The 21,772-nt window shown below is 35.5% G+C and overlaps 4 protein-coding genes across 7 annotated transcripts; 3 read left to right on the top strand and 1 right to left on the bottom strand.

Moving 5' to 3' along the window:
• The first annotated feature begins 2,780 nt into the window (after nucleotides 1–2,780).
• On the top strand, nucleotides 2,781–6,722 carry Arfip (ADP ribosylation factor interacting protein arfaptin). 3 transcript variants are annotated; one of them, XM_043430328.1, is made up of 7 exons: nucleotides 2,781–3,097; nucleotides 3,224–3,308; nucleotides 4,185–4,405; nucleotides 4,517–4,684; nucleotides 4,839–5,160; nucleotides 5,417–5,594; nucleotides 5,826–6,722. In XM_043430328.1, exons 3-7 carry the CDS (start codon nucleotides 4,201–4,203, stop codon nucleotides 5,976–5,978), a joined length of 1,026 nt encoding a protein of 341 aa, XP_043286263.1. In that variant the 5' UTR covers nucleotides 2,781–3,097; nucleotides 3,224–3,308; nucleotides 4,185–4,200; the 3' UTR covers nucleotides 5,979–6,722. The 3 variants fall into 3 exon arrangements, with proteins under 3 accessions (XP_043286263.1, XP_043286261.1, XP_043286262.1); XM_043430326.1 differs by having other exon boundaries at nucleotides 4,185–4,420; XM_043430327.1 differs by lacking the exon at nucleotides 3,224–3,308 and having other exon boundaries at nucleotides 4,185–4,420.
• A 177-nt stretch (nucleotides 6,723–6,899) lies between these two features.
• Nucleotides 6,900–16,168, top strand: sl (small wing phospholipase C gamma 1). Of its 2 annotated transcripts, XR_006262225.1 has the most exons (20): nucleotides 6,900–7,661; nucleotides 8,625–8,767; nucleotides 8,982–9,288; nucleotides 9,395–9,544; nucleotides 9,643–9,781; nucleotides 9,932–10,094; nucleotides 10,175–10,488; nucleotides 10,606–10,812; nucleotides 10,875–11,295; nucleotides 11,553–11,864; nucleotides 11,951–12,132; nucleotides 12,492–12,669; nucleotides 12,761–12,826; nucleotides 12,919–13,110; nucleotides 13,210–13,431; nucleotides 13,512–13,718; nucleotides 13,974–14,355; nucleotides 14,550–14,689; nucleotides 14,764–14,938; nucleotides 15,054–16,168. XR_006262225.1 is itself a non-coding variant. In XM_043430305.1 (19 exons), the coding sequence occupies exons 3-19, from the start codon at nucleotides 9,114–9,116 to the stop codon at nucleotides 14,878–14,880; spliced, it is 3,567 nt and encodes a 1,188-aa protein (XP_043286240.1). In that variant the 5' UTR covers nucleotides 6,900–7,661; nucleotides 8,625–8,767; nucleotides 8,982–9,113; the 3' UTR covers nucleotides 14,881–16,168. The 2 variants fall into 2 exon arrangements, 1 of the variants encoding a protein (XP_043286240.1); XM_043430305.1 differs by having other exon boundaries at nucleotides 14,764–16,168.
• A 226-nt stretch (nucleotides 16,169–16,394) lies between these two features.
• Tap42 (immunoglobulin binding protein Tap42) lies at nucleotides 16,395–18,671 on the bottom strand. The gene is made up of 4 exons (XM_043430325.1): nucleotides 18,310–18,671; nucleotides 17,496–17,834; nucleotides 17,034–17,431; nucleotides 16,395–16,773 (listed from the first exon to the last, which is right to left on the bottom strand). Exons 1-4 carry the CDS (start codon nucleotides 18,463–18,465, stop codon nucleotides 16,557–16,559), a joined length of 1,110 nt encoding a protein of 369 aa, XP_043286260.1. The 5' UTR covers nucleotides 18,466–18,671; the 3' UTR covers nucleotides 16,395–16,556.
• An 81-nt stretch (nucleotides 18,672–18,752) lies between these two features.
• On the top strand, nucleotides 18,753–20,276 carry LOC122417077 (uncharacterized). Its single transcript, XM_043430329.1, has 2 exons — nucleotides 18,753–20,026; nucleotides 20,099–20,276. The coding sequence occupies exons 1-2, from the start codon at nucleotides 19,251–19,253 to the stop codon at nucleotides 20,139–20,141; spliced, it is 819 nt and encodes a 272-aa protein (XP_043286264.1). The 5' UTR covers nucleotides 18,753–19,250; the 3' UTR covers nucleotides 20,142–20,276.
• Nucleotides 20,277–21,772: the final 1,496 nt, after the last annotated feature.

The following is a 21,772-nucleotide window of genomic DNA, read 5'->3' as shown; positions in this document are numbered from 1 at the left end:
CCTAACATCCGAGTCTAGTTCAAATATGTTAACGCAGATGTGGCTACGGTCGTTTTCTTCGATAAAGAAAAAAGATACGACGACAGAGATTCTCAACTTTGTTGACAGTCGAGTAAAGACACATTTACATCTTTTCCAGAAACATTTCAACCGAAATTTGATTGCACAACTACCACATATCAACTCTGCAGAACAATGACTGTATCATGAAAATAAATAATATGAAAATATTATATCTAACGGTTCATTATTTGAAAAAAAAACTTCCATGAAATATCCAAACGTCATCCTAACGTTCACGTGTTTTGATCATTCAATCGGCAGAATGTCTACATTTGTAACATGAAAATCATTTTTCATATTTCGCGCACTCGTATTAAAAAAAAAAAAATCGTTGGTGTAGTTACTCACGGTTACAGGAACGGGCCTCGATCTTCTTCCTACCTTTTTCTCCCGCGATCCATGAGATCTCAGTTTTCCTCGACGATCGTCTCCCTCTCCGTCTTCCTCCACGATCCTTTCGCTCTCCCTCTGCCTCTACGATTCTCTTATCCTGCTCCATGGTTCTTATCATAAAGAACTTTCCACATATTTTCAACACACTTTTCTTCCAATGTTTTTTCGTCCTCCCATGTTTGGAATTTATCATTTCACCTTTAACTTTTGTTATCACTTCACCGTATCGCAGAAAATCGTAATCGCGATTCATTATCACAATGTTATATTTCCGCTGGTCTTTTTTTCGAGAACGAACTTGGGTTTTTATTCACCAAAAATTTAACTTTATACCGTCGCGAGAGAAAAAATTCGTTATTTAATTGTACGACCGATTGAATACGAAAATTAACATAAACGAAAAAAATATCCCTATTTTCAGGGAGGGCTCTTCTTGCCTACTCTTCCTTAGGTTTTTTTCCCCCAAAAAACCGTTTTTGCGCAAATGGATAAGCCAATATGTCGAGTAACAGAAACAATTGTAGTGACAAAACCTGTATACCACCGTTTCATAGAGAATCGAATGTGCCCGCGTGCGTGCACGCGTGGTCGGTTGCTCGCGTCCTATTGTTAGCATTTGACTAGTAAAAACTATTCGTAATGCTGTACATAGCTGCGGTTATACGCGTCGCGTGCGTTGCTTAGCGTGCAGCGTTTGCAACTCCGACTTATCTGCATGGAATCTTGCCTGCGCGACTTCAAAGTGATACAGAAACTGTATCGAGCTCGGAACTGTGTCAAACTATCCGCTATGGAGTAGATTTACTGACTGTCCGTTTTCGCTTGCCGACAACCCCATGGCTTTAGGACCGTGCGTTAGGTGCTTTGCTTTGCGTTGCGTTGCTCGGGGTATGCTTGCATCTTAGCTCGCTTGCGGACACGCGCGCGTGCGAGCATACACAAGACTCTCGAAGCTATGTTACAGGGGTCACTAAACTCTTTCTGTTACTGGCCCTTGCCTCGATACTATTTTTCACGAATTACCAAAATTTTATAAATACTCATTCATGTGCAAATTTTTTAATAATAATAACATCGAATGCGAGTACTTCCCTATCGGCTTATCTATAGTTGCGTCAAAAAAAGGAATCTCAGAAATTAAAGAAAAAAATATATATTGACAAGGAGCGAATCATTATTTTTTATTAAATTTCAACTTTAATATTCGTTACGTTGTGTTTTCGTGTCTTTTATCGATTCGCACGATCTTAAGTTCTTTTATTTTGTAATTTAGATGACCGATCAGTTGCTTCAGCGAGATTGAATTTACTGTTAAAATTATGAAATAACTGTTAAAGTTATAATAATTGATAAAATTATGACCGCTACCAATTTTTATTGGTTTCTATTTTATTTGTTTATCGATTGATTGAAAAAAATTAAATCGTAAAAAAAGATTATTTTAGTCATTCAGGATAAAGTAGGATTCCACGTGTCGTATTTTGTGCCCCGTTTTCTCAATGCACTGGAATGTACAATGCGTAGCGATAACGGTACGCTCACGTTCCGCGCCAGTCCTCACCCTACGCCCGCCGGGCGGTGAGTGAAGCGAAAAGCGAAACGTGTTGTGCCTCTCCCCTGTCTCGAGCTCCGCCCGTCTCCCCTCTTTCCCACTGGCTGACTGACCGAACGCCTCTATCCCCACTCTGCTCTGCTACTACGCTATAGCGAATAATCCAAACACGACCAAGAGTAAACGCGTGAAAACGTAAACACGTGAAGAACGAAAACAAATCGAACGAATTATCCAAAATCCATTCGTAAATATTCACCGATTAATTGCCATAATTATCAATACACAAAATTGTATGTACCGAACCGTTGAATAAATGATCATCCATTAAAATTATACATTATTTGTGGCGCTCTAATATTTATATATTAAGGTATTTTTATCAAATTTTAATTAATATTTTTTTATTTTTAACCTGGAAAACTACTTCACCAAAAAAAGTGAGGTAGTGACGTAATATGATAGAACATTTTTGGAGTAGAAATATTTTCTCGTGGACATTTTTTAAATTATTTATTTTCATGGTACAGTCGTTACAGTTTATACATTTACGAATAGAAATGTTCTGGTGAATGTACCCATAAACACGAGACTAACTAAATCTTGTGTTCGATTATCAACAAAAATTGAGAACCTCTGTCGTCGAATCTTTTTATCGAAGAAAACGACCGAGGCGTCATCTGTGCTCAACATTTGGACTAGACCCTGACACGTTAGGCTAGGTTCTTGAGTCTTAGCGTTTTTTCGGACAACCTCCACCCCACCCTCTAAAAATTTGTACAATTTGTGTTCGATGCTGTCATTGCGTCCGTCGTCCGTCCGCCTGTGTTTCGACGTTGTCAAGTGCAGGTTGTGCGGTTCGATTAATCCCTCGTTTCAACATAAACTTCAAAATTGTTTAGGATCGAATAATTTCATCACATTTCAATGTTTAAGCCTTCAACTCGATTGAATTATCCTTGAAATAGTGAAGCTCATCGAAGTCACAAGGATTATCGATTGAATGTATCTACAGTTTTCCTCCTCATTGAATAGAATACGTAGTTCGTGTATGAGTGCAACTTACTTTGACGTTTCCGACACCGAGAGGTACAATTTTTTTATTTTCCAATTCATTGATTTTTCATTTTTCCCCCCATTTTCGTACAGTTTCGTTCTTATAACCTCTAAAAAAAAATTCGAAATATTACAACTCGTTATTTTTCCGTGTTTCAGTTTATGAAAATATGAATTCTTTAACGAGGCTTTTGAAAATTGTCTGATTTAGCGATTTTCACTGAAACGACTCGAAAAATTAAGGGTGAGTTTTCACACGCGATAAGAAAGAATTTAATTAGATGTGTTTATGGGTCTTCGAATCTACCGAAAAAACTACATTTTTCCTCATAAAGTGTCTCACGTTATTTAATACTCCAAAAAGCCGAAACAATATCAAAACAGAGTACGAAAATGTGGCTGTCAAATAACAATTTTAATAAATCTACTTTATCGTGAAAAATTAATTCAAAAAATTCATTACAATAAATTTGTACAATTCCAAGGATATTGAACAATTTTCCATTTACTAAAAGATGCACAATAAAAACAATCCATTCATCAGAACCTTATGATTGAAAACATGATCATCATGAAAAATTTGAAACAAAAAATATTGGAATTCTATTTTAAAACTTTTTATTCATTTTTCAAATTACTTCAATTTTTTATATAAATTCAGGCTTTGTATAAAAATTGTTCAAGTATTTAAGAACTACCAGCAGATTTCAAGCTCTATAAAATTTGGCATTTCGTTCCAGTTCAAAAATGCAAACTTCATACCCTCAAATTAGTAATATCAGTTGAAATAAAAATTAATTGAAGGCTCCCAAAACTTTGAATAACAGGATAGTTCCCATTCTTCTATTGAAATATCTGTACTGTATACAATGTTATCAAAAAACAGTCTTAAAAATCATTATTTTTGGATAGTTTGAATAGGAATGAAAAATCTGAACAACCATCAAAGTTGTTTTTATCCTGTTTATAAAAATCTAGTCTGATATGCAAACAAGGCAAGTTGATCCATGTTCAGGGTTCACAGACTGTAAAAATAATGATTTATGGGATTCGTTAGTCATATTTATAACTATGACAATCTAATGACTTTGAGGATTGAGATATTCAATTGATTTTCCAGGTGTTTTTGAAAAGTAATGTCCCAGAGTATAACTACCGTTGGAATGGAGCGTAGTATTCATGAAATGTTGAAACATTCGCCACCTCTTAACGAGAGTGACAGCGCTGTACATACGGGAACGCCACCCCCTCACGAGCCAACAAATTACAATGGCAGTGGGGACAATCAACCTAAAGCAATGACAATGCATCTGGATCTCAGTTCCCCGTCCAGTCCAGTTTGTACGGTTGCCCTTCGTCCGTATACAACAATTATTATATTTGTGTATTTCTTTCCAATAATCCACTGATTGAAATTGACTGATCGATTTGGTTTTCTTTCCTTTCGAACAGCTGGTGTTTTCGTGCCAAGTACTCCGCTACAAAATGGTGATACCCAAACCTTGCGATCCACTCAAAGCAAAATTGAGAGTCTGAAAAACTGGAGTATTTCTACGTATAAATGCACCAAACAACTTATGTACGAGAAGCTTGGAAAATCGTCTCGAACTGTTGACTCTGGTAATTTTTATTTTATATTTGTCGTTGATTTTATTAATTTTATTCTAGCAATCGATTCATTTTCATTTGATTATTGCTATTCACTTTATTAAACAGATTGTTTCAATTTTCTTTGATAAATCCAGATGTACAATGAATCCTTTTCATGTTTCAGAGCTCGAAACCCAAATCGAATTATTGCGAGACACGCAAAGAAAATACTGCAACATATTACGCCTCTCGCGAGCACTAACGTCCCATTTTTATCACGTGGTTCAAACGCAACACGCTCTCGGCGAAGCGTTTTCCGATCTGGCCCAAAAATCGCCTGAGTTGCAGGAGGAATTTTTGTACAATTCCGAGACGCAGAGGAATTTGACGAAAAATGGAGAAACTCTACTGGGAGCTCTCAACTTTTTCGTTTCTTCGGTCAATACTCTTTGCAACAAAACGATCGAGGATACTTTGCTGACTGTCCGCCAGTACGAAACTGCGAGGTGAACAATTGTTTCGTAGTAATCAACCTTAATCTACAATTTCGCACACATCAAAATTTTGCTCGTTTGTAATTCAAAATACTTCACACTCGTAAGTCTTTCGCGATTTTTGGCGTCTGGACAACGCCATTGAACTTTAGGTTTGCCCGATTAATTTCAATTCCCCGTCACCAGATATCGCAAAATTTGTTTATTATGCACCACCACTAAAAACCTCTACAAAATTACTAAATTCTCTATTTTCTCGAACTATCAGGATAGAATACGACGCCTACAGGACGGATTTAGAGCTGTTAGCTCAAGATACCAAAAACGATAGTAATAACACAGTTCGACTCGAAGAAGCCCAAATTAACTACGACCAACACAAACACAACTTCGAGAAGCTGCGCTCTGACGTTTCAATAAAATTGAAGTTCTTGGACGAAAATCGGGTAATTATTTCGCTCACTGAATACGATTATAATAACTGAAAATTGAATAGTAAAAAAATTACTAAAATATTCGTAGCAGTGATCAATTTATGACATTTTTATATTTTTAATGACTGAATTCAATGAATTTTCACAAATAAATGAATAAATTAAGAATTATAGTTGCTTGAAAATCACATTATTCTAATAACAGTGATTTATTTATTGAAAAAAAAAAAAAAAAAAAAACAGGTAAAAGTGATGCACAAGCAGTTGTTACTATTCCACAACGCGGTGTCCGCGTATTTTTCGGGCAATCATACAGCATTGGAAGCGACCTTAAAACAGTTCAACATAAAAGTAAAGTCGCCAAATTCGACGCTGCCATCATGGTTGGAACAGTAAAATGAGAAGAGAGAAGAAGGAAGAAACAAAACAAAAAAACCGTTTACTATTCGTCATTCCTGAGGGAATCACGACACACATTATGTTACTCGAATTATTCTCGAGTAAAGAATGTAATATCAGCGGATATTTCATCGTAGCTTAATAATAACTCAGTTATTTCGTGAGATATGCATCGTATTGTATCGTTACTTGAAGAAAAAAGAACAAAAATCAAAGAGGTTGAAAGGATTTTCAGAGAAAACCCATATCAGCTGTGACCTCATACTTTATTTTTACTAATTTATTCATTTCGCCCATTTCTGTAAACTTTATTTATTACCAAAAACAAAAGAAAATGATGAGAAAAACGAAACAAGGGACCTGGTAGGTCACAGAGTGAATGTAATCTGAAATAATATAAATCATGTGCAAATTCAATAAGGAGTTTAGTGTATCGCAGAAAAATTCTGCTTGTTTATTAGCGTTTGAACCAGCAACGAATATTTTGCTTTAATCGCAATCGCATAGAAAATCTAACTTAAAACGCTTTTTGTACTTAAACTTCCAATCTCCAGCACAGATCAAATTTTGGAGTTGAATGTTTTTTACTACTATTTGATCTTCCATTCGTCCGGGAAAATCGAGTTTTTGTATATTTTTTGTATGATTTAAGCCTTCGATCACCGCTTCGTAGTCGTTAATTTTTCTAATTTGAATCTCGTTTCGTAATTTTTTTTTTCCAATAAATATACGTCAAACGTTTTTAACCTTTGTGTAATCTTCATTTCGTTCTCGTCTATTCAAAATGGAAAAAAAATCATTCTATTTATACACGAAACCGGATTTCAGCGAAGAATTGTAAAATTTAAAAGCAGTTTTTTGCATATTTAAAATTTTGTTTTAGCGTCGAACATAAACGCTTTACATTCAATTTGCTTGAATTATTGAAAAAGAGCCTCAAATATTTATGTAGTCAATTCATTTGCAAACATAAAGTGAGAGATTTCTCAGGAGTGCGTTTTATCAGCTAATTAGAAGCACTAGAAATATAACAAAAACTGTGCACTCAATCATGTAGTGCACAATATATTTTAGATTAGCGCAAATTAGTTCCTGCTAACTTGTTTCATATTCAACCAGGATTTATCAAAAAGTATTATATGTTATTCTGATAAAAAAATTGGAACCCTGAACTTTTCCTTATCCGACAGTCGGTAAAACAAACTTTGAAATAACTGTACATACAAAATCAAGGGCAGGGGGGTAGGGGAACACACACTACACGATACGCATACGTGTGTCGTGTACTCCATTATATCCATCATCTAATCTATCTGTTGCTCAGGCCGCTCAGGCCTACTGCCGCGCAACCCTTCTTCCATCGAGATTTTTTTTTCTATCACGACATGCAGCAATCCGGTCTGTTCATGCGGACGCAGACTATGTATATCTCTGATATGTGTGACACGCGAGTGCACCATTCATCGAACATGTCAATAACTTTGTTTCAATGAACTCTCGTTCAGCAGAATCTTTAATCTCGTGAATGAATAAAATTGAGCTATTTTACTGAATTTCAAAGTGCTTTCATGCATCAGCTGTGATTTGTGTCATTATTTATTTTATTATCGTTAATATTATTATTCTCATATCGGAGTATCGTGTATCTCGGCCTTTTCCTGTTCCGGTAAAGTTTTATCCGTAAGTAATTAATCTCCTGTACTTGAAGGAATTTTTGAACCCAAACGAAATATATTTCAGTGCCAAAAAATAACCTACAATTTCAAGTTTGACAGCCATTCAACTTAAATATTATTGAATAGAACAGAAAAGAGAGCTCTATTTCTTCTACAAATTCGCTCAATGTTGTTCCTTTTTCTTTTTTCGCAATACTTTTTCTTTATCGTCAATTGTTTTTGTCAACGTTTCATTCGTTTTACGATTGATTAGTTTCTAATGAACGGAACAAATACGTTTGGGTCGTTGATTTATTGATTGATGCAATTCAATCGGAATTCGAACATTTTTTTAATACTTTTAACCACGTGGCACTTCAGTCATACATAAATTTTCAAATAAACTTTTGTTTTCTTATTCTTCTTTTTTTTGGCCTTTGAGTGAAAAAATTTGAATGGAGCTTGGAACAGCTCCATTCATTAGTTTCAATCATTTTTATAGAGTCTACTTTGTTGAATTAACTCCAAAATAGGAATTTTAAAAATATAAGAAATTCTAAATCGTTTTCAATGATTCGATTATCTTCCTATTTTTTTTTGTGATTTTCAATTATATATTTGACTCTCAATCGTTACAGAATCAGAACACTACGGAAGAACATTTGCACCGTTTTCATAAAACCCCTGAATTAAACACAATTTCTCAGTAAACCAATTTTTTCACAATTTGATTTATCATCGACTGATTTTTTCTCAAAACCAATCAAACAGTTGAGGACTTGCATATGGAGATAGCAAAGCAGATGGTGCAATAATCCTTTGATAAAACAGAATCGATTACCGTACTAGACAAATTGAATGTCAACTTTGTTTTCTCTCTGGTGTTACTTTTTTTTTTCAATTTTCTATGCTCCAATAAGCCAACTGATAGAGGCACTGATGATAAAATGTCTAGGCATATTAATAAATGTTGAAATTTGGTTTTTAGCTCTCAGAAATGGAAACAACCGCAGAATTTGACAAAATCTATGATACACAGTTCTGTATCATATAGAATAAAAACCAAAATTTGTTTTTTGAAGAGGATCAACAACATGAAAGACTTTTTCAACAGTCTGAACATATTTACTGGTAAATTTTATGTCTATCAACATGGATAATTTAGAAATATATACAAAAAAAGAATTTCTTTGACCACTATTCCATTTTGTCACTTGATTACAAAAATTTAAGATTTAAGAAATTGAAGCAGCAAATTTATTTGAGTCAAATTTTTCGAAAAGTTTTCTAATAGTATCAGAAAAAATTTTAACCAGTGATAACAACCTTTGACTCTTCAATACAGGAACTGAAGGAAAGTTGAGAGAACTCTACAAATTTATTCAATTACATTTAAATTAATGTAAAATAAAGTCTCCCAAATAAAATCAACATAGCTCAGCATCAATATTCAAAAAGATCAAGACTGATCAGAAAAATGGACGGAATTATACCAGAAATGGAACAGATCATTAGCCAGCTGGAACGAGGAACCGTTGTGACAAAATTTTTTCAAAGAAGGCGACCTGAGAAAAAGACTCTACTGATACGGCGTGAAACTCGACAAATTGTTTGGTCAAGAAGCGCAAGCGCCAGGCCCTTTGATGGATCTGGTAAACTTTCTCATTTATCATTCCCAATAATAGAAAGAACGAGGAAGATTTTTTCCTATATTTATTAACCGGTGATGAATTTTATTTATTTTCATTTTACTACCAGTCGAAATACGAGAAGTCAAAGAGATCAGAATTGGAAAAAGTTCCAAGGACTTTGAAAAATGGCCCGAAGATGCGAAGAGGATCGAAAATTTACGGTGTTTCGTAGTTTATTATGGATCGGAATTTCGTCTGAAAACTTTGTCGATATCTGGTAAACTAATAATTTGACACTAATAATTTCCTGATTTTAATTTATTTTGATTGTTTTAATATTGTAATTTTTTTTACTAAACTTGTGGTATATCTTAGCTCTCAGCGAGAAGGAATGTGAATTATGGGTGAAGGGCTTGCGACATTTGGTACAAGATACTATAGATGCTCCGTATCCATTGCTGGTCGAAAGATGGCTGAGGAAAGAATTTTACGCAATGGAAAATATGAGAGAAACGTAGGTTCAGAATATTTTGTGAGAAATTGTTCAATTGCAACTATTTCTAACTGCATGTCGTCGATTAGTTTTTATGTTGAGCCAGCAAGTGTCAATAACTTCTATTTATTCTCATTGAAAAAATGTGAATTTGTACTTTATCGTTTGCAGAGTGACATTGAAAGATGTCAAAACGTTTTTACCGAAAATCAATTGCAAAGTATCAACGAATAAGCTACGAGAGCTTTTTCAAGAAGTGGATACACGTAACAGGACTGAATTGGGATTTGACGATTTCGTTCTTTTGTACAACAAGTTGATGTCTGATTATACAGTGAGAATTTCTTTTTTTAATTTTTTAATATAAAGTGATAATTAACTACCAATGACAATGATTCACTTGCGGTTTTTCAGCCTTTCTCTGATCAAAATACTCTGATGAGCTACTCGAGCGACTCGAAAGGGTTTGAATTGCAAGAATTTCAAAATTTTCTCATCAATGAACAAAACGATCCCACTGGTCACGATTCCTCCAAAGTATCACGTTTCATCCGTGAATATTTACAAGACCCGCAACGAGATGTCCAAGATCCTTACTTCACACTCTCTGAATTTGTTGATTTTTTGTTTTCGAAACAAAACGATATTTGGGATCCGAGTTACGATCATGTTTCCCAAGACATGACGAGGCCTCTGTCTCACTATTGGATCGCATCGTCACACAATACGTAAGTGTTCTAATTTGCAATTTTTTTTCCAATTGCAGCGATGCTGACTTGCTATTCAGGGTCTGAAAATATTTTGAATCCTTTTGTAAGTCGTTTTTTTCGTCATGACAATTTCAGGTATTTGATGGGCGATCAAATAAGTAGCGAGAGCAGTTGTCAAGCTTACGTGAGAGCATTGAGATCAGGCTGTCGATGTATAGAACTGGATTGCTGGGACGGTCCGGATGGAATGCCTTTTATTTTTCATGGACACACATTGACGACAAAAATCAAATTCTTAGAAGTCATTAAGACAATAAAAGAACACGCGTTCGTGACATCGGAGTGAGTATCGTAAGATTGAATTGCATTTTTTTTTTCATTTTGATTGCATCGTAGATTTTCAGATATCCCGTGATTCTTTCCATTGAAGACAATTGCACGTTGCCCCAACAAAGAAAAATGGCAGCTGCGATGCAAGAAGTTTTTGGAGATGCTTTGCTGACCCAACCGGTCGACAAAAACGAAACGTGTTTGCCATCGCCTTATGCATTGCGACGACGAATATTGTTGAAGCACAAAAAACTTCCGGATGGCGTTGACGAAAGCACATTCGTCGTCCACACGAATGACAGCAAACAGGAAATGGATCTTCGAAATACAGTGAAAAATGGGATCCTCTATCTGGAGGAACCGATCGAAAGGGATTGGAATCCACACTTTTTCGTATTGACTCAGAGGAAATTGTTCTACACTGACACGTTTTCAAGGAGCACGGACATGGAACACGATGAGGACGAAGATGGCACGATTCATCGCCCTTCGGAGGTCAATTGTTGTGATAAACAATTTTATTTCTCGCTGCCTTTCCATTTTTAAATGAATTTCGAGAATTATATGAGAATATTATGCTCAGAATGACTTGAAAAGTTTTTTTGAACGTTACAAGATCTCAAATAATTTTCTATACTATTCCAGTACCAAAAAATATTTATAGGAAAATTGAGAATCATTTTTGGCAGTATACTAAATATTTAATGTTCTTGATCACTCCCAATGAAAAAGAGTTTCTGTTCGAAACACAGGGAGTGCCAAACGACGAGTTGCACTTTGGTGAGAAATGGTTCCACGGAAAATTGGGTCGAGGCCGAGAAGAAGCTGAAGAATTATTGCGACGTTATTCGCATCTCGGAGACGGGACTTTTCTCGTACGCCAATGTGTAACATTCGTCGGTGATTATTGCTTATCTTTTTGGCGAAAGGGCAAAGTAAATCATTGTCGAATCAAGTTAAAGCAAGAAATGGGTCAAACGCAGTTTTACCTGATCGACACGAACTGCTTCGACAGCTTGTACAGCCTCATAACGCATTACCGAAATCACCCCCTTAGGAGTCAAGTAAACAAAAATTTCTTCCCGACTTTGAATTTCAGAACAATCGTTTGCCTAACATTTTGCTCAACCTATTTTCACGCTTTTTCTAGGAGTTCTTGATAACCCTACAAGAACCTGTTCCTCAACCGAGTAAACACGAGGAAAAAGAATGGTGGCATTCCCAATGCACGAGAACACTTGCCGAAGAAATGTTGAAACGCGTTCCTTACGACGGCGCTTTTCTAGTCAGACCGAGCGAAAAGGAATCTAATTCTTATGCAATATCATTTAGGTCAGTCTAGAATAATTTCGAATCTTATCAACAGGAATGAACTCCAAAAATACCGAGAAATAGTAGTAAATCTGATTGAAAAGCTATTTTAGTAACGTATAATATAATAGTAACGCGTAAACAGTAGGCATTTCATGCTCATTGATTGAAAATGCTTGATTTGCGTTTCTCATTGGTCAGGTCCTCGTTGGAATTTTTTCAATATTTCGCGAGTCTGAAATTCTTTAAGTTGTTGAAGAGATACAACACCGTGAAAAGTGAAAAAAAAATGGAAAATTACATTTACAAATTGTACCTTGCATGAAATTTTAATTAATTACATCAATGATTTCTCATTTTTTCGCTTTGAAAATTTTTAGAGCGGACAAGGAGATAAAACACTGCAGGATCAAGTTAGAAGGTCGTTTGTTCATGATAGGGACAGTGCAATTTGAGAGTTTGGTCGAATTAGTCAGTTACTACGAGCGACATCCGCTTTACAAAAAAATCAAGCTTTGCCATCCGGTGAATCAGGAGGTGCTGAGACGAGTAGGATTGGTAAGTCCATTTCGAGTGTTATTTGATATCGATAAGTGAGCAAAATGCGTTCAAGTAAAAATAAACTCAATAAAATTGATTATTTTTACAGGAAGAAGGAGATGGAAGTGTTTACGGAATTCCTGGCTACATGGATCCGACGGGATTCGCTTCGAAGGTACGTTTCAAAGTATTTGCATTCTAATTTTCAACATTCCGAAGCTCTGAACCATTGACCTGAACAAAAAAATACAAAAACTTTTTCCGAAGGTAACTGTGAAGGCAATTTATGACTACAAAGCTCGGAGAGAGGATGAATTGACTTTAGTAAAACACGCTATAATTACGAACGTAAATCGCCAAGATGGTGGTTGGTGGCGAGGTGACTACGGTGGCAAAAAGCAGCATTGGTTTCCTGCCAATTATGTGGAAGAAATCGATTACCAGGAGAATCAAACTGACGTGATTATTTTTTTAATCCACATTACTGCGTTCATTTTTGTTGATATTAATCCTCAAAAAATGCTTAACCGCGTTCTCTCACAATTTGATTTTTCTCAGTCATCGGATTCGTTGATGCTGGGAAATTTGCAAAAGGGGTCGTTGGACATAATGGGAGCTGTTGTAGAATTATCCGTCGGTGACAAACCAGGATTCGACTGGATTCTAAGAATACAGAATCCGAGCATGTGCTCCGTATTCGAAGCTGCAACACCCTCCAAAGATATCGCTTTGGAGTGGATGGCAAAAATCAAGGAAACTGCACAAAACGCCAGTGTTCGGGTAACTACTTGAAATTTTGCGCAGAAAATCATTTAGAGCTCAAACGAGCACGTTTTTGTAATGAACCCTCTACTCGCCAGGAAAATCAACACAAAGAAATGGAACGTGCTTGGAGAATAGCGAAGGAAATGTCGAATCTGATAGTTTATTGTCGATCGGTCGCATTTAATACCGATAAAATGAAATCGAAAGGGTTCGTTTTCCAAGAAATGAGCAGCTTCCCTGAAACCAAAGCGGAAAAGCTCATTTGCCAGCAGGAAAATGCATTTTTCCTCAAATATCATCAGGTAAAGGACTCGAGCTCCAAATTTTCAAAACAAAACTTTCAGCTCAAATTCCGAATTGAATAAAAATATAAATTAACGGAGTAACTCAAGACAAGCTATTGCTGTAGCAGGATCTTTACCAACTGTGAGATTTTAATAAAGAATGAAATTTTAAGAAAATTCAAAATACAAACGAATTATTTCTGTAAAGGACTTTTATTTATGGAAGGGTCAATTGGATTCGGTTAATGTTTTCATATTTTTAATTTTTTTCAGATCCAATTCAGTCGAGTTTATCCAAAAGGTCAAAGAATAGATTCGTCGAACTATAATCCAGTTCCTATGTGGAATTCCGGATGTCAAATGGTAGCACTTAATTATCAGACCGGTGACAAGCCTATGCAATTGAATCAAGCTAAATTTCGTCAAAATGGAAATTGCGGTTACGTAATTAAGCCTGATTTCATGTTCCGAGACGAATTCAGTCCTTACGATAGATGTTGTCTGCATGATCTCGAATCTCTCATGATTAGCTTGAAAATCATAGGAGCGAGGCATTTGAGCAAACCTGGGAGAGGTACAGCGAGTCCTTTCGTCGAAGTTGAAGTCGTTGGTGCGGAGTTTGATAGTGGGACGAAATTGACAACGAAATCGATAAGTTAGTTCACTCCTCATTGAGTTTTTTCTCTTCTGGAACCAGAAAAAATGATCAAAAGTGAAGATGATGGAAGAGAAATTATTCCAACAACTCCACGATTGAAAAAATTTGAATACCCTTTCAGAATTGATTTTTTTAATTGCCCTCGTGTTTCTCTTTTGAAGTTAATATGTAATTTTTTTAATTGTTTTCAGCTGACAACGGGTTTAACCCAATTTGGGACGAGACTTGTCAATTTGAGATTGCAAATCCGGATTTTGCACTCCTTAGATTCGTCGTTCAGGACGAAGACGTTTTTGGAGACAAGAATTTCATTGGTCAAGCCACTTATCCTGTAAGTTTTTATTATCTCGAAAAAATTCTTTTTTTCAAAAATTTTGTTTATGACTAAACATTTCATTTTCCAAGGTGCGCTGCTTGAGAACGGGATACAGGAGTGTAACGCTAAAAAATAATTACAGCGAAGATCTTGAACTCGCTGCGCTTCTCGTTCATATCAGGATCGCTGTGATATCCGTAAGATAAAAAGGAAATAATATTTTTCGGGAGAATCATCGATAGAACGTTCGCTATGATTGCGCCGGTTCGTTGTGCCAAAATTAACGTAGAATTGGGCAATAAAAAAATTTGAAGAGAGTTTTCTCCTCAAATTGTACGAAATAATTCGCTTTTCAAACATAATATTCTGCTTTTTTCAGATAGTAAATTTATTGGAAAAAGTGAAAAACATCCAAATTGAGTCCTATTTACAATGAGGTTAATTAGCATTAATGAACGTATCTATACGTTTTTCAAACAAATACGAACATTTTTAAATAAAATTAGTTTCACATAAAAAATCCTTTTTTTTACTCAAAATTATAATTCTAGTGCTCCATGGATATTGCGTGAAAAGAGCTCAGTCGGTTTAATGAGTGAAAACTGCACTCACGACATTTAACAAATCATTGAAAATTCATTATTCACTTTTTTTCATATCCAAACATATCAGTTATGTAGATATTAGTAAACTGAGAGTCAATAACTTTAGCAGTAATAGTTTTAAAATTGACTTAACACGGAGGGGTTACAAGGATTATACTTAATGCCGAGCCTATCGTCTTTCTTACTCCAGTATTAGCGGAGTCACTGTTTTGAGAAGAAATTTTAAAACATTTAAAAGGGTATCTACTGTTCAGGGTCGAAAACCTCAAAGTTGTGTCTCGATCGATGAGCTATTTCACCATCAAATGCTCATGTTCCCCATCATTTATTTGACTTTATATGAATCAATTTTTGACTTTATTATTGTTTTTAAGCTTTTCCCTCGCTTACCATTTCAATGTAAAAAAAAAGAACTCGCATTATTTCATCCGATCCAGAAAAATTATGTTTGGGAATCAATTGGAGAATTTTTTTAATATATTTTTTTTAATGTTTTGAAATGATTAAAATAATTCTGAAAATTTATTACTTTTATCACGAATCAAGCAAAATTATACTTTCAAATTTTCCAAATGGAAGAACGTTAAAAAGCTTGTAATGTTACGAAATTTATGGAAACGATTTCAAACTCCAATGATTGAGATGACATCAACTACAAATATTAAATGCATATTTTGAAAACTAAGAAAATGTATGCAAAAATCACCTATTTTAGTACTCGCAAAAGATTAAAATGACTCTATTTACAACCAGTACATGATAGGTCGTTCAAAATACTGGTTAGCGAAACAAAGATGGCAAATCCAAAAATATTTTGTATAAGATTATTGTCCTGTACTTGTATTAGTATCGAATATACATAATAAAAAACTGAAATATTGTTACTTCATCGCAGATTTTGCATTTTTTCGGCGAGTCTTTCGTAACTTGAGCTCGATTCTGTACGCTCGAACTCGAGATTTTTTGGGTGTTTAAACGACGCGAAGAGAATAAAACTTGTCAAATATGACAGTAGTTTTTCATTGATCAGGGAATCGAGTACTTTTTCCCCAAGTATTGACGACTTTCTATGTTTAAATTTTTCGTTTATTTATAATCTACCTTAATGCATAATATGCGAGGGAATTTTTATTTATTTAACCAGGGAATTAAAAAATACACTCAAGATTTGAAAGACGTCAAACAACTTTACAACATCGCAGTGCCGGAAAAATACAAAGTATTCTAGTATGTTGCATAAAATGGTACTTAAGCATTATTCATAATGCAGAATTCATTCAACTTCTATTTGCCCTGTTGCCCCAACCACGTCGATGAGAGTCCTTATACTCGTCCATTCCGCGTTTCTGAGCCAAATATTCAGGATCATCGTTTTCGATCTTTTCTTCGATTTCAATCGCTTCGCGATCTTCTTCCGGATGCCCAGATGCAGAACTCGTAGTACTGTGGAGAGACTGACTGGTGTTTGTACCAGGCTTTGACGGATCAGGCCAACTGCGTTGAAAATTAAAAAAAATTGCATTTTAACGTGTTTCAATCGTCCAATGGAATATTCTTAACCAGAAACTTTAGTTGGAACTTCTTGTCTCATTATTGGAACATTCCAAAATCGATTGTGAATCAATTTCATACAGAAAAAAGCTCTAAACATTCGAATTTCGTAAAGCAATAAGCGAATGAATAAAAATATTGGAATAGCCTTTTTGGTTTGAAGTTTAAATTTGTCAAAATTTGAAATTTTCATCATAACTTACTCTCCATCTTTGACTCTTTGTTGATAAAATTCTTCCACTGTTAAAACAGGAAGGCTGGGATATCCAGCTCCGAAAACAGCTTTTTGTGCAGCATCTCGAGTGATAATAACTGGTTTTAATTTTGATACAGGGGCTTTACATTTGTGAATTTTGTTTCCATCACGAATGTCATCAGGTGGCAAATTTTTCATGTATTCAAGAACTTGTTTTTCTGTTTTCAACGAGTCGAGCTCGTCAATTGCTGTATTTACGTAGCATTTGAGCCAAGTGATGAAATAATCTCTCAAAGTTTCATCATCAATGTTCGGATTGTTTTTGCTCTCTTTCAATACTATAAAACGCGATTCCAATTCTTTCCGCTGACGGTATCTTTCGAGTTTGTTTTCTCGATTTTGCACCTGGAGTAATTGTTTTGTTAAAATCACAATTTATATTTTGTCAATTCTAGCGTACAGAATTTACCATTTTTGTTATCACTTCTGCATTGGAAGATGGTTTTTTATCGGAACTTGCTACAAGTTCGCCACATTCTTCGTCTTGCACTTCATAGTCTGTGATTCCATAAGCTTTGGCTCGATGTAAAAAATCCGTGAAATAAACGTGAGCCACATTCACCAAATGCATGCGATCGTCGACGTTACAGACCTTTGTTGCCAATGTGCCCAATAATACGGGCAACATAAAATACTTCAAATTCTCCGTTGGTACTTCCTCGACAGTCTCATTGTTACTGAAAATATCTGCTGCAGAAACCAATCTCGTAGCATCTTCCAGTAAAGTCATGGCACGCTTTACGTCAGACTGAATGTAATAACAGCAATAATTAATTAATTTGATTAAAAATCTGAAAATTGGATAATAGCCAAGGTTTCCAGAGGCAAATGAGAGCATGAATTCTATAATCAGAGTTTCTCTTATTATCAGTATATTTTGTTCTTCATCTTTCAAGGTACACAAAGCATGATTACCTTGTAGGAATATATATATAGAAAGAGTAACAAATGATGAAGTTTCCTTGTTCGGAGTATTACAGAAATCTTGTTTTTTTTTCTACCAGATTCTAAACGATTATTATATACAGGAATATGCTTTGAAAATTAAAATAAATTTCTTGAGATACAATATTTTGTTTGCATCCAAAATATCAAAGATTCAGACGTACGAAATAGAAATCCTTTGTGACGTGTTAGAATGAGGATTTAAAATATTGATAAAATGATCGACAAAAGAATATAAACGTAAAATGTGTCACAATTTTATAATAACTATTACAGACCTGAACTTTAAAACTGTTGGTGGGTTCGGTTGTTTCCAAGATGCTTGTAAAAAGTGATAATCCATTTTCAAATATTTCCGATAAATTTCTTGGATCATTGTCATCAATTTGTGATGGATTGCCCACACTAGTTTCCGTGATTTTTAGATTCTCCATGTTATTTCCGTGTTTTTCAAGACGAAATTAAAATCGAAGTAATTTAAAAGCCGGCATTCGGAATAGCTCTCAGCAGCTGATCGCTTATCTTTATATTTCGTTTATTTGTGTTTTGCAACGACGTAGGACGTAGCGCGTAGAAAAAAAAATCAACGATTAATTCACAAAAAGTTTTGGATTTGATCACGAGGTGTCAGTATCATCTTGTTCGTGTGGCACCACCCCTACCCACCCCCTACCACTGTCGAGCCAAGAACCACGCTGCGGCGCGGCGTTTTGCGGCGTGAGAAAAGACTTTCAAACATTTCAAACTCTCGAGAGCAACAAGCTATAAGGCTTATGCCCGTTTTCTCCAACGTTAATCTGAGAAACTATATGAAAAAAATTGAACCGAGTTTGAACTGCGTCGGAGAAAACGGCCGTAACGCTGTAGCGTCCAAGTCGAATTGAATGTATCTTTGTCGAAGCGGTTAATTAACTAGTGGTGGCCAGGCTAGTCCTCACGGATGACACAGAAGTGAGCCGAGCCAAAAACGAGAAGAAGAAAGAAGAAGAACCGTACTATATTAAGGAGATCTAACCTTTTATACTACGTATCTATTCATCAGTGTTGTTCAATATGTCTAAAGACAATTATTACGCTGAGGTATACGCTAAATTTGCGGCAAGTGTGGATTCATTATCAGACTGGATCCCAGCCCCGACAGTCCCCGCTAAGTTAGAGGGATGGAGCGATGAGTCCGTAAAGAAGTCATGCGAAAAAATCTCTTTTAATTAATTCTTACATGAAGGATTCTCTCCCCGAAATCAAGAAAGCCGTAATACGCTTTTACAACCTTTACTTTCATGGTACTATAGAGACCGAAGATAATTTGATTGCTGTAGTAGCCGACGCGGTGGCGATGGCTCGGATTGAAGGTGAGAATTTTTGGAATGATGAAATGTTCGTCGGAGAATTGTTCTATGTTAGGAACTCATCTTCATTAGTAGAACTACCTCTGAAGGGGGTAAGCACGTACAGCAAAAATTTAAGCACATTCAAGGCAACTGTGAACAGGATTGTACAGAGATGGAAAACAAATGATCCTGTGAGTAGTGAAGTAAATCACTTACTCCAGTTAACAGGTTTCCTTGCACTGACAATGTGGAGAGCTTCGATAAAAAATAAAGCACAAATGCATATTGCATTTAAAGAGGCTCGGTATACTGAGAATCTCATGGCTGTGGCAAAATGGCCTGCAGAAAAAGGATTCGCTCCTCCATGCGAGTCTTACCTAGATAAGATTGTCATTGGATTGGCAAAGGGACTCCCCGAAACTGGGCAAATCTTCTTACTATTCATTAGGCAGATGATCATCCTCCAAAGTTTGGTAGCCACCGACTCGCAAAGACTCAAATATCTCTCCATATCTGTAATGACTGATACAGCAAGTAATGGTCTTGGGATCCTTAGTCTCTTGCAAGCCATTCAAACCGGACTTGGCATGGATTGGAAAGAAGTGAAGAATGTTCGGTCCAAGGCACCATCCTGTCCTGGAAGAAATTTACTGAGTTTGCAAATGTGAATCTTGATTCGTCTAAAGTTCAACATGGGTTCTACTGGGCTAGAATAGTAAACGATCGTTTTCTGCAGGATCTTGCATCTAAAAACCACTCACAGTTGGCAAGCCTGTTAGGTGGAATAGCAGAATCCTTTGTGGAAGAAGGTATTTGGGAACAAGAATGGATCAAAGGCAAAAAAGATCGATACATGGCACACATAAAATTTGGGCGAGCATTTGCAGAAAGGAAACGTCTTCGTCGACACTCTCGCAAGGAATAAAAAAAAAGCGTGCTTCGTTGGTCTCAGGAGAGCATCCCTTTCAATGAATGAAAGTACATCATGGCTGTTTTAATGTGTAATGCACAAACACTTCAGTTGGAACTTCTTCCTTCATCCTGAAGGACCTGCAAACTAACATCCATGTGTTTCAACAAATCAATGATAAAAGCTTGAGTAACGAGCTTCTACAGAGAAGAAAAAGAGTTCTGATGCTAAAAAGTGATCCACATGTGTGACAATAAAAATACAACTGTACTAATCTCAAAAAATATAAATTTTATTGTTTTTTTACTTTTCTAAGCACAAACTGTGGAGTTATTAAAGGCACTTGATCCCTTCCCAACAATAATCTTCATATTCGCATGTCCTTTTTGTCGTCGTGTGAAGCAGTATCACGCAATTCTTTACAGAGAGCACAAAATTCTAAAGTTAATGTCTTCGTTTAATGTAAAAAAATATGTTGAGACACTAGGTCATTCATAATATTTTTTCACTAAAATTATTTTTGAACAACGAAAACAAAGCTCACGTGAATAATGAGCAAGATGGGAAAATTTTTAATTTGTGCTATTGGAAAAGTTGTACAGTTCAAGATATAAATGAAAAAAAGATGGATATTCATAAATTTTGAATTGAGTCCCTTAGGAAGTCTGTTCAATAAACATTTACTAATTGGGTATAAGGTTAACAAATTTGAGAAAAAATTCCAAATAAAAAAAAATTTTGTAAATCCAATGTATGCAAATGAAAAAATTGGAATTTTTTTAACAGTTTAATATAATACATTATATACAAATAATCTATTCAAAATAATTATAATTGGTAAAACTATTGTTCCACAGTTTGGGTTTGACTTGCAGCTTGTGATGCATTATACTCTTGGATTCTTTTGTTGACCATTGCTGATTGAACTTCCATGTAAACTCCCATTATTCGATGATTAGCATTTACGTATTTTCCTACACAATTATCCACGCAAGAATCCTAAAAATTGGTAAGAAAATCAAGATTTCTACATGGCTGTTGACAAAATTACAGTACACCAAAAATTTTGCTCACTTCTTCTCTCGTTAGTTCTCGATTAATCGTACTGTCGGCACATCGTCGAAAGCAGGTTTCCGATATTTGATTATATAGCAGCAAAAAATCTTTGAACTGTAACGGAAAAAAAAAAGTGCTAACAGAATATCTTTCAGAATGTAAATTCCTTAAATTTTAAGGTTAGGGAACACTGCTTTTCGAAATTAAAGGCGGAACAAAATTTTTACGTTTCGTAAAGCTGCGAGGTCCATGGTCGTAGGTATTTCTACAATAAAAAAGGATACGTTCTTGATGACAATCGTTTTTTCTGTCAATGTTTCGAGAAATACTGCAGGTTAAGAACAAATAACGACACACCATGTTTTTCAATACATTTCATGCTCAAACCAACGAATACAGAAATACAGACGTTTGACTGGGACCCAGCTAACCAATACGAGACTT

The sequence above is a fragment of the Venturia canescens genome, chromosome 10 (genome assembly GCF_019457755.1).
Source record: "Venturia canescens isolate UGA chromosome 10, ASM1945775v1, whole genome shotgun sequence".
Taxonomy (NCBI): Eukaryota; Metazoa; Arthropoda; class Insecta; order Hymenoptera; family Ichneumonidae; genus Venturia; species Venturia canescens.
The sequence above is the reverse complement of the archived record's forward strand: the minus strand, read 5'-3'. Positions and strand labels throughout refer to the sequence as shown.